Source organism: Agelaius phoeniceus, chromosome 30 (genome assembly GCF_051311805.1).
Source record: "Agelaius phoeniceus isolate bAgePho1 chromosome 30, bAgePho1.hap1, whole genome shotgun sequence".
Classification (NCBI taxonomy): domain Eukaryota; kingdom Metazoa; phylum Chordata; class Aves; order Passeriformes; family Icteridae; genus Agelaius; species Agelaius phoeniceus.
Genome location: NC_135294.1, coordinates 5,121,464 through 5,133,627, shown reverse-complemented (window position 1 = coordinate 5,133,627; position 12,164 = coordinate 5,121,464). Strand labels below are relative to the sequence as shown.

General features: G+C 47.9%; 1 protein-coding gene across 6 annotated transcripts in view; it reads left to right on the top strand.

Moving 5' to 3' along the window:
- The first annotated feature begins 2,761 nt into the window (after positions 1–2,761).
- The window catches only part of ANK1 (ankyrin 1), a 71,805-nt gene continuing 62,402 nt past the window's right edge, over positions 2,762–12,164 (top strand). For 5 of the 6 annotated variants that reach the window (XR_013185635.1, XM_077191804.1, XM_077191803.1 and 2 more), the window contains exon 1: positions 2,762–3,719. Coding sequence is in view for 5 of the 6 variants with exons in the window: in XM_077191804.1 (XP_077047919.1) it covers positions 3,594–3,719 (126 nt within the window). In the remaining variant the exon portion in view is untranslated. The remainder of the gene's footprint in view (positions 3,720–12,164) is intronic. The other variant, XM_077191805.1, reaches the window with a different exon arrangement.

Below are 12,164 nucleotides of genomic sequence, written 5' to 3'. Positions count from 1 at the left end.
GTGTCCTGCCGCAGCCGGCGGAGGGAGGATGCTCCCCTGCCTGCAGCGCGAGTTCTTGACATGGGAAGGAAAAGGAATTCCTGTGCCAAGGCCTGGAGTGCAGCACAGCCACCCCCTGGCTGCCAGGCCCTGGATTCTGAGGTCTGGCCCTGCCTTGGAACCTGGACGGCAGCGTCACCACGACGGTTTAGGAAAAATCCTTTCACCAGGATTTCTGTCCTGAGAAGCCTCAGAAAAGAAATGTAAACAATGATTATCAGATTGCTTTGGAATGTGGTCTGGAGGTTGTTTACCAACAGCTTCATCTCTGGTTGGTTCCATGTGAATTGTGTTTCCTCAGTGACCAACCCCAGTCCAGCTGTGTCGGACTCTGAGGAGTCAGTCATGGGTTTTTATTATCATTCTCTTCTTCTGATGGAATCTTTGCTCTGTTTCTTTGGTATAGATTTAGTACAGCAAATATGATATGATATGATATGGTATGATATGATATGAAATTGTATGATATAATGTAATATAATGCAATATAATGTAATATAATGTAATATAATGTAATATAATATAATGTAATGTAATATAATATAATATAATATAATATAATATAATATAATATAATATAATATAATGCAATATAATGTAATATAATGTAATATAATATAATATAATATAATATAATATAATATAATATAATATAATACAATACAATATAATATAATACAATATAATATAATGTAATATAATGTACTATAATGTAATATAATATAATAAATCAGCCTTCTGAGGAACATGGAGTCAGATTCTCATCTCTTGCCTTGTCCTGGGGACCCTCACAAACACCAAAAGGAAGGACTGGAGCAAAGCCTCAGGCAAAAGTTGGGTCTTGCAGGGAGCTCAGGGTGGCTCTGAGCAGCTGATGCCCACAATGGCTGAGAGAAATGAGTTTACTGCACACAGCAGGACTTGGTGTCATTCCCCAGATCCCCATTTTGAAAAATTAGGAAATTCCACAGAAAGAAATGCAAACTAACAGAGAGCTGATTTAGGATGCAAAGTCCAACACCTCAAAGTGAGGCGCTCCCAGTGTGTTATGGTTAATTTTGACAATTAATTATGGTTAATTATTATGGTTAATTTTGACAACTGCCATCAGTTATGGTAATGTTTCCTCAGCCTCAGTCCCCAGCAAAGGACTTGTGTGGAGGAGGCCCAATTAGGGTGATATTTTTTTATTTTATTATTATTAGGGTGAGAGTCCTACTGAAGGGAGCTCCCAGCTCCCTTCTGTCTGTGGAGCATTTAAATTCTGCAGCTTCTGTTTAATTTTGTGATTTTTTTTTTCCCCATGGGCATTGAGAGAACATTGCTATAAAAAGATGTGCAGCTGTATCTAGACTTGAGTGTATTATTTATCGAATGTGGGTAAAATACACAGAGCTAAAGCTGTACCAGGAAATACATTGTAAAATTTTATCATTTCCTGTCCTTTGTATTTCATTAGGACCTTCTCTATATTGTCAGTCATCATATTCTTTAAAAACTGTATAATGTGCCAGGTTTTTTCCCTGATTTTAGCACACTCCTTGGTCAATGGGCGGAGCAACAGAACTGGGGGAACTTCAAAGGGAAAAGAAACAAAAGGGGAAAAAATGCAAGAAAACTTACTCTAGCAAAAAAAAGTGTGTGCACAATTCAGTTTGCATCTCAGCTTCTCTCCAGTCTAAATAACCTATGACTGTTGTGTAGCTGCTGAGGAATTGGCATTAATCCCTGCTTTACCATCTTTTATCACAAAGGGACCACGACTGCCCAGAATTTGGGGAGCTGGTTGCAGAAAAGTGCAGCATTTGCAGAGTCCCACCTGTTTTCCCGTGGGTGCTTTGCCCGTGGGTTTGCACCTTGGCAATGTTTTATCCAAGGGACAGGAACTGGGCTGGTAAAGGCAGGGATGCTCAGGAATGCCTGAACAGATCAGCACTCTTGGCTGCAGGTGATGGTGTTTGCACCTTGGCAATGTTTTATCCAAGGGACAGGAACTGGGCTGGTAAAGGCAGGGATGCTCAGGAATGCCTGAACAGATCAGCACATTTGGCTGCAGGTGATGGTGTTTGCACCTTGGCCATGTTTTTATCCAAGGGACAGGAATTGGGCTGATAAAGGCAGGGATGCTCAGGAATGCCTGAACAGATCAGCACACTTGGCTGCAGGTGATGGTGCTTGCACCTTGGCAATGTTTTTTCCAAGGAACTGGGCTGGTAAAGGCAGGGATGCTCAGGAATGCCTGAACAGATCAGCACATTTGGCTGCAAGTGATGGTGCTTGCACCTTGGCAATGTTTTATCCAAGGGACAGGAACTGGGCTGATAAAGGCAGGGCTGCTCCAGAGCACACTTTGCTGCAGGTGATGCTGTGTTCCCCCACCCCAAAAACCCCATCCTGGTTTTATCCCGCTCCCCTCACACACTGGTGCCTTGTGCAGGAGCCAAAGTCACTCCTCCAGGCCTCCAGCATGGAATTGTTTGTGCTTTTGGAAAAGAGCAGCAGGAGGAATGCAGGGCTCTATGTAGGGAAGGCATGGCTGACTCTGGGAGTCTCTAGGTGCCCTCAGAGAGGATTTGAGCTCTGGTGGTGCCTGGGCAGGCAGGAGCTGGCAGCCTGGCTTTACTTTGCTGCTGCTGCTGTGTACAGAGCAGACTGAACCCTTCATTTCTGCCTCCTGCTCACGGCTGAGATCCCTCCCCTCCTCTTGCTGCTCAGTCAGCGGGGAGATGCGAGGAGGGAAGGAAGGATGCTGCTGAGCTGCACTTTGCTCCAGTACTTGGCACATCCTTTGCAGTATCTGCTGTTCTCTGAGCAGGGATGCTGCCTGCCTGCCTGCTGAGCAATGCAGCCATTCCCCACTGCTCCCTTTGCAGGAAGATGGAATCGTAACCGGGAGAGTGAGTGAGTGATGCGGCTGCTGCTGCTGCACAGAGACTGACTGGGAGGAAGAGAATTGGAGAGACTGGAATATGTGCCTGCCTCAGCAGGCACTGCAGTGGAAAAGCCCCTGACTGAATAGATGCAGCTTGCTGCTCTTTAGGCATTGCTACAGAGAACTCGGGAGTCGGATGAAATGCATCGGCCTCCTTTTTCACCGCTTCTCTATTGTCATCATGCATTAATTGCTGGGAGTTATTTTCCTTCCTGTGGCTGACTGCCTGCATCTTTTTTTCCTACTGCAGGAGAAGCAGTGAGGGAGAGAGCACAACAACACCAGCCCAGCGTCCTGTCCCACAAGAAGGCTCCTTCCTGCGGGATGTGCCAGCACAGTCAGGGGCTGCTGCAATGGTGCAGAGAACCTCTGGAACACCTGGATTTGGGGTTACCCATGGCTTATAAAGTGGTCCCAGCTTGCATCTAGCAACTACCTGGAGACATTGGCTGTCCTTTGGGGCTTACTGACTGCTTTCAATTTTCCTCCCATCCCTGCTTTCACACTCATCCGGGTCGACAGCATTTGAGCGAGGGGAACGCGCTCCCTCGGCCAGGAATCGGAGGGTGCTGCAAGGAAAGTGCAGGTGTGAGCTCTGGAGGGGACTGCAGTCTGACCAGCCATGGCTCAAGCAGCTAAACAGCTGAAGAAAATCAAAGACATCGAGGCTCAGGCTCTGCAGGAGCAGAAGGAGAAGGAAGAATCCAACCGCAAGCGCAGGAACCGCTCTCGGGACCGGAAGAAAAAGGTCGGTGGTGCTGGGGTGAGCAGCCCTGCAGGCTGTGCCTGTGCTGAGCAGGGACTGTGTCTGTGTCTGGGGGCACTGGGGTGGGCACAGAACGGCAGAGGGGCAGCCTGGTCCCTGTGGTGTGCACGCAGCACACGAAACAGCCTGAGCTGGAACAGCACAACACATCAAGCACAGGACAACTTTTGGGAGCAGAAATCTGCTGTTTACCCTGACGGCTTGCGGGGAGCTGGGGGGAGAGAGGGAGGGAGCACAGATCTAAAAAAACCTAATCAGGGGTAAGGGAACTGAGGGCTTTATCAAGGCAGCTTGATAGACTCACTCAGCCCAGTAACAGATTTGATCTCTGAGATAAAAATGCTGTTTTCTGGTTTCCCTTCAGTTTCCCGCAATTGCTTTTTGTGTTCAGGGCTTAGGAACAAGAGACCCCCACCCCTTTTTCTAGTGAAGGACTCATTTTGTTGCCCACTCCATCCCTTGCTTAGCCTGCACCAGAATATTGAAAGCAGGGCACAGCAGACTCCTGACAGAGGAGGCATTTCAGTGCAGAGCTCCGTGGGTTCTGCTGCTCCTGGGGGAGGCTGCACCTGTGCATGGGACAGGGGTCATCCTCCCCTGCTGGCAGCAGGTGAGGGGAGCCAGGGACAGCAAAGAGGAGTCTGTCCCTTCTGCTGGTACCAGCATGCTGCTGCCTGGGGTCTGCCAGCTGTTTTGAGCTCTAGATCCTCTCTGAAAAGTCACTGGCAGTTTTTTTTTCCCCTTGCTGCCAGCTTCCTGCACGAGTGGGCATGTTGTTGCTAAGATAGCTTTGCTGCCCCTTGAAGACCTCTTGAACCTGACTGTTCTTGTCTCAGCATGGTCTGAGGGTTTATGTGCTATGCACCAGTGCAGAAAGGCAGCGAGGGGAGAGGTGAAACCAAGGATAATCGAGGATCTCTCTGACAGGAGCTTGTGATGCAGGAATTCTTAGGTGGGCTTCTCCTCTGCCTTTAAGTGCTGGAGATTTCCATGTGCCCCTGTGGGCAGGAGCCTCACAGCTGAGCTCTGCTGTTGGAGATCTTTGCAAGCTGGGCCCTGAGAGCACTGAGGAGAGCCCTGCTCCTCTTAAAGCTGGGCCAGCACAGCCTGGAGAGCTCTGTGACCACAGAGAGGGAGTCCCTGGGGGGACATGAGTGGGCACATCAGGACAGATGTGAGGTCTGCAGGCAGCAGCTGGGGGTTGAATGTGGGGCTCATTCAGCTGCCCCACTGTCGTGCCAGAGCCTCCTCCTCCTCCTCCTCCTCCTCCTCCAGTGATAATTGCTCAGTGCTTGCAGGTCCATGGCTGCTCCCTGCAGGGCCTCTCGCACTGGAAGCTGATGGAGCAGCTTGCCTGAGGGCTTTAAAGGGGGTCCCATGTGAGGAGCCACCTCATCAGGACATTTTTCTGGTGTCTCCTGTTAGCCCTGCCCCAAAGCCTCCGTGTCTCCAGTGCCAGTGTTTTCCCTGTGCACTCTCCTTGGGGCCAAGCAGAGGCCTGCCAGGGTGTTCTGGGATCTCTCACCCTGCTCTGCTGCAGTTCTGGGGCTTTGGTTTGGGTTTGGTCAGTGCCTCTTGGTGCCCTGTGAGCTGCGTGGGGCTCGTGCCGTGCCCATGCCCAGGGCCCTTGCAGTGTTTTGTTGGGATGTACTGGAACCACTGAGATGCCACTGGCTCCTTCCTCTGTTCCTCCTCTTCCTCCTGTTCCCCTGCCAGTGCCTGCCAGCTCTATCTTGCTGTGTGCACACACTCAGGCTCTGGTGTTTGCACCAGGGCAGGGTGTCACTGATACCTGGTTGAGCCCACCAAGAGATGAAAGTTAGCAGAGGCATGACTTAGGATCCAGGGCAGCCTTAGGGTGACACAAAGCAGGGGAGATGGCCAGAGGGAAGGAGATGATGGCCTCAGGAAGAAATATCCTCTCATCCCATCCCATGTTATATCCTCAGTTTAGTATCCACTGGCATTCCCTGGAATTTTTGTGTGGTTGTATGTGTCCCATGAAGTGCATGGTTGCATCCTGCAAGAACCTTGTGTTCTGTGATACCTGGAGGCAGTGAGTTCTGTTATTTAATGCTGTGTTGCCCCAAACCCTCCTCCTTGGACCGTGATTGTGTTTGTTGCTTTCCAGTTTCCGCAGCAATTTCTTGGGTTTTGTGTTAAGTGCCTGTGATGATAACCTGATTGACCTTGTTCTGTCCATTTCTGTGCTCTCTCCCTCTTGTTTGTCTCCTGGCACAAGCACAGTCCAGCTGTATAACCTTGTCATTCTCCAACGTTCCCTGCACCCAGCCTTTGCAACTGAGGATGATGACAGTTGAGTTTTCATTTGCCTGCATCAGGGATTTAAGGAATGGCTCCTTGTCCCTCACCAGGCTCCCTGACCTGCCCAGGAACAGGGCAGAGGGACATGGGACAGCCAGGCCTGTCCTGAAGTGTTCCTGCTCTGCAGAGTGCCTGGAGGTTGTCTCAATCTTAGGACGACCCCAGAGACCAAGTTTTCAATAGTTCTGTGTGTTCCCACATTTAATGCAGCCGTGAGGACTCACCAGGGCCATGGCATGGTGTGTTTGTGACTTCTGATAGAGAGCAGATGTGAGCAAAAGAGGGTGTGAGTTAACACAAGATCGCTGCTATCAGAGAATGTGCCAAGCATCACCCGGGCTGGCTCCTTGCTGTGCCTGCTGCAGGATCCTGGCTTCAAATCTCCCTGTGTTTTCTTTAGAGGGGCAGTTTAGGGGGCACCAGAACCATCCTGTCACTGCTGCAGGGCTGCACGTGGAGTTTCTGGTGTGGCCATGCACTGACAGGGAAGCAGGGATTGATAGGAGCAATATCTGGGCTTTGGATGCAGCTAAATGTCTCCTTTTTGTGGTTTTGAGAGGCAGTCGCAGACAAGAATGCTCCCTTCCTTTCCCTGCAGATGTGGGAAGGCCACCTCAGCAGGAAGGCCTCCCTGGGAAGCCATGGAGATCACGTCAAAGACAGCCCTGGCTTTGCCAGGGTCGGTGGGCAGCAGCAAAATCCACTGGAAAAGTGGAAAAGTGGAAAAGTGGTGTCCTGACACTGTTTGTGAGGCAGCTCTGTAGCTTGTTATGTGAACAGTTATTGAGATCTCTTTGAGTTGCATGTGACTGTTGTAGTTAAGACAGAAAATGGACCAAATCCCCTGCCAGGAATTCTGGCAGCATTGGCAGAGCTCCCCAAATGGGCTGTTAGAAAGGGCCCACACTGGGGCCCAGAGCCCTTTGTCTCACACACACACTTTCAAGCAACTTGCAGCTGTTCCAGGTGGTCCAAAATTGATGAACTGATGGCATTGTAATCTGACACACTTTGACTGAGACTAATAAATAAAAGTTATGAAAATCTGAATCTGTGAAAATCTGAAGTGCACTTATCCTGGGACTAAATTCAACCAAATATTTCATCAAGCATAACCAGGGGCAGGCACCTTCCTCTGCCTCTCTACAGAGGTGCAGACTCCAGCTGCACTTCTCAGTGGACACACAGGAGGCTGGAACCTCTAAAATGTCTTTGACAAGAGTGCAAATAGCAGGAGGCCTTCAGCACCAGCAGCAGGGCCAGTATTGTCCAAAGAACTCATCAGGTGCACGTGTCAGAGCACACTCGGGCTGTGTGCAGCATAACTGGGGCTGCAGCATTGAATAACAATCCAGCCAAAAGCTTGAAGGGAAATTCTTGTGATGATTCCTATCAGGGTTTAAATTATTAGTATGAAAGATGTGATACATCCCCTCAGTACATTCAGAGCAAACTTTGCTTGGGAACAAGTCTGCCTGAATTTACCACTTTTCTTCTTCTTCTTCTTCTTCTTCTTCTTCTTCTTCTTCTTCTTCTTCTTCTTCTTCTTCTTCTTCTTCTTCTTCTTCTTTCTTTTCTTTTCTTTTCTTTTCTTTTCTTTTCTTTTCTTTTCTTTTCTTTTCTTTTCTTTTCTTTTCTTTTCTTTTCTTTTCTTTTCTTTTCTTTTCTTTTCTTTTCTTTTCTTTTCTTTTCTTTTCTTTTCTTTTCTTTTCTTTTCTTTTCTTTTCCTTTTCCTTTTCCTTTCCTTTCCTTTCCTTTCCTTTCCTTTCCTTTCCTTTCCTTTCCTTTCCTTTCCTTTCCTTTCCTTTCCTTTCCTTTCCTTTCCTTTCCTTTCCTTTCCTTTCCTTTCCTTTCCTTTCCTTTCCTTTCCTTTCCTTTCCTTTCCTTTCCTTTCCTTTCCTTTCCTTTCCTTTCCTTTCCTTTCCTTTCCTTTCCTTTCCTTTCCTTTCTTTTCTTTTTTTCTTTTTTTTTTCTGTAAGGGGGGCAGGGAAGGTACAATAAGGAACAAAACTCTTTTCTCTTTCTGCTTCTCTCTACTTTCTTTGTCTTGCAAGTGTTCAAGGGTGAGACAGTCTCTTGTTATGGATTTGTAGAGCATCTCCCACAGTGCATTCTTGAGCCGTAAGTGATTCCTGACAAGAAACTCCCTGCATAAAACTCCTTGGCTTTTTTCTAGTTGATAATTTCCTGAGAACAGCACGCAGATCAGCCTGAGGGCTCCTGGATCTCCACATTACAGTCTGACACCCATCCTCAGTGCTGTATATGCAGCAGGGAAATGTTTTAGTGCTCACACTGAAACACATCCTGCCAGGAGAGCTTGGGAGGGTGCTTTGGGGAATGAGACAAGGCTTTTGTGAGAGTGGGTTTGGATTTTGTGGGGAAGTGAGAGCAAGGTGTTTCCATTTGGCAGAGAGCTCGCTCTTCCTCCAGCTGGAGTGAAATGGTGGGGAAGAGCTAAGGACAGACAGAGGATCAAGTGACCCCCTTCCTATACTCAAGCATGGATAAGGGATAAGTTTGGGTGATTAAAAGGCTGATAACAGCTGTCAGAAGAATCTCTGAGCTGAGGTGTGTGAGGCAGAGGCAGCGCTGAGCTAACTGGGGCGACGTGGAGGATGCTGAGGAGAATGTTTTACGTGGATTAATTTTTCCCTCCTTTGGAAGCTGGGGAAATGTGGTAACTAGAACAAGTCAGGCAGGGTTTGGAGCAGCAGCCACAAACTCAATCAGACAGAGGAGCAATTACAGATGATTCCTTGGAAGGACAGTCACACAGGCGTGCAGGGTGACTGCGCTTGTGCTTTTTGTGTGACAAGCAAAAGAGGTCACAGTCACTCAATGACTGTGCACTGATAGGGTGTATCAGGGTGGTCTGAGCTTAGGATTCTGAGACAGAAAATCAAGACACCTCTGCCAGAATTATGCAATAAGCACATGAGAAACTGGGGTGAGAAATCGCTGCTGGAGCGCTGCCAAGGAGCAGCCACTGGGTTTGTTCTGTCTGCATCCTTTCAAATGGCTGTTCCTGTGCAGCAGCCTTCAGCTTGCTCTGGGTTTGGAGAGGATGCAGAGAAAAGAGTGATGGAGACAGAAGGAGGGCAGAGGATTCCAGCAGACCCAGCTGCAGATGGCTCAGAACATCCCAGGGATAACTGGACTTCTGAGCCCCGCTGTGTCCTGCTCCCATGGACGGTCACTGAACCATCACTGGATTGCTGAGATTCCTGCTTTCAGTGGCTGTAGGTGCTGCCAGAGATGTGGCATGGCTGGCTGTCAGCCCCCAGGGTCTTCACTAGCTGCTGGAGGTGTGCTGGATCTTACCTGGAGCTCAGCAGCAGGAGAAAGGACCTTGCTAGAGCACAAGAGCTGCTTTGTCTCCTTTCCCCAGGATGGGGGGATAAACAGGAGCACAATATGGGCATCTGGATGTGAGGGATGTGGGGCAGGAGCAGAACCCACTGCTGCAGGGGTTTGCTGGTGGGAGAAAGCACTGGGGGGATGTTGGTGCTGTTCTGCACTGCTGCTCTGCAGGCTCTTAAATTATTCAGGTTCTAACAGCATCTGTATGTGCTTGGTGAGCCCTCTGTGCTGAAATGAGGTGAGCAGCCTCTGAAGCCTTGTAGCATTCAGAAATCTGGCTCAGGAGCAAGTTCTTTCAAGCTGTGCCCTGTCCCCTGGCCAGGACATCTGCCCCAGGAGGGCAATGGCTGAATGCAGGGATGAGCCCTGCCCGGAGCAGATGCTTGCAGGAGGGTGAGCACAAAAGGCAGTGCCTTCACAAAAATCCTGCATGTGACAGCCTGCTGGGCTTAGTCTGTCCAGCACAGGAAGCCACCTGCAGTGTGGTGAAGCTGAGGTAGGTCTGAGCTCAAAGGAAAGCAGATTTACAGAGTGCTAGAACTGGAAGTTTATTCTGAATTATGCTAGTTTGTTTTAATTGTCTAAGTGTGTCAGGGTTGTTCAGAAATGCAAACTCTCTGTCGTGGTCTGGGAAGGTGTGGCATCACCAGTGGTGTGGTGTCGCAGACATCTTTCATGAAAAATCCTTTCTTAGGATTTTTCCTTGTGAGAAGCTGCAGTTTTCAGCAACCAAAGTAAACAATGGTTATCTGCTGCTGTGGAATGCAACAGGTGATTGGTCTCCTGTGGGTGTTTGGATTTCTTGACCACTCATGGCAGAGCTGGCTCTTGCTTTGTCTGAGACACAGATCTTTGTTATTCATTCCTTTTCTATTCTTAGCTTAGCTAGCTGCTGAAGAAACCTTTCCTTTCTATTGCTTTTTAGTATAGTCTAATGTAACATATATCATAAAATAATAAATCAAGCCTTCTGATCATGGAGTCAACATTCTCGTCTCTTCTTCACCCTGAAAACCCTTGTGACCACAGTCACAGTGTGGTGGTAGGATGGATCAAGGATGGTGGAGATTTCTGGGTTCCCTGGCCTATTTACATCGTTCTTGCAGTCCTCACCTCCAGCTCTCAAAGTACCACGAGGGTAGGTTCTGAAAGCCTTAGTTCTGGATTGAATAGACCAGGCCTGTCAAAACTTTCCATGAGTAGAGGGCAGCTTCCTAGGTGGAGGGAAGTTCCTGACACCTTCTCTCCCTAAGGGCACTTCTCAGCATGACAGAACCGTCTGAAAATTCACATTTTCTTTCACAGATGATTATGTCATGTTTTGAGCCCCAACTCTGCAAGCAGCAGCAAAAAAAATTTCAAGCTCCCTTCCTATTTGCAGACCAGATTTTGCTGACTGGGTGAAACTTTAGGCCAGAGCCTTACATCTCTGTGTAGGGGCTGCAAGTGCAGGGGACAGTGATAAATCTGTGGCTTCAAAATGTTGCATCCCCAGTGAAAAATCTACAGCAGAGACAAAGCAGCAGGTATTCACTGAAGTGTCTTGGGAGGAGGAAGGAGAGAACACGGCAGCAGGAGAGCATTCAGGAAACAGATGAGGTTTCTATATTTGTGCAGAGATGAGGAAGGAGGGAGAGAGTGTGTGTGCATGTGTGTGTGTGTGTGGCCAGGCCACCAGGAGGATGCCTGTGTAAAAGAAAAGGTTCTCCAGCAAGGGAGCAAGCAGAAGTGAAGGCTGTGGTCTGTTGTATTTGCAGGGAATGCCTGCCAAAGGCAGGAATGATGCATCTGGCTCCATGTTCTCAGAAGGCTAATTATTACTTTATAGTACTATATTATATTAGAGAATACTAAACTAAGCTAAAGAATACAGAAAGGATACTTACACAATGCTAAAAAGATAACAATGAAAACTCGTGACTCTTTCCAGAGTCTTGACACAGCTTGGCCCTGATTGGCCAAAGAGTCAAAACAATTCACTTGAAACCAATGAAACAATCACAAACAATCTCCAAACACATTCCAAAGGAACGAAACACAGGAGAAGCAAATGAGATAAGGATTGTTTTCCTTTTCTCTGAGGCTTCTCATCTTCCCAGGAGAACAATCCTGGGTGAAGGGATTTTCCAGAGAGTGTGAATGCCACCATGGTCTGTCACTCCCCTGTGCTGACTTTGCAGGCTTTGTAGGGTGCATTCGTGTGCCTAAGTTGGAACCTTTAAATGGGAAATGCAGAGAGCAGCACACTGAAACCCTTTGCAGAATATAGACTATCTTTGATTTTTAACCAGTGTGATAGTCTCTGCAAAGGAATATTAAATATTGTCACCTTCTTACAGTGGTTAGAAGTTTAGTTGGAATGATGCCAATTTGTTTTCATTGTCTGAGTGTGTCAGGGTTGTTCAGAAATGTTACCATGGTCTGGAAAAGTGTAACATCACCAGTGGTATGATGGTAGGATGACCTTCTTACAGTGCCATTTCTCCAGCAAACTGAGGTGTCCAGACACTCTGCAGGAAATTCAATGTATTGAGTCCATTCATGATGCCATGCTTGGAATGAGGAGCATTGTGCCCTTTCCAGGACTTGCTGATTACAACACCAAAGAAGAAGATAAATCCTGTGAGATCAATACAGTTTGGTGGGTGTGACAGGTGTGGGGTGAGTGAAACACGAGTTCAGCTTTAACAAAATACTTGCCTGTGTACCAAGCTCTTCATTACATTGATCTGAATATGG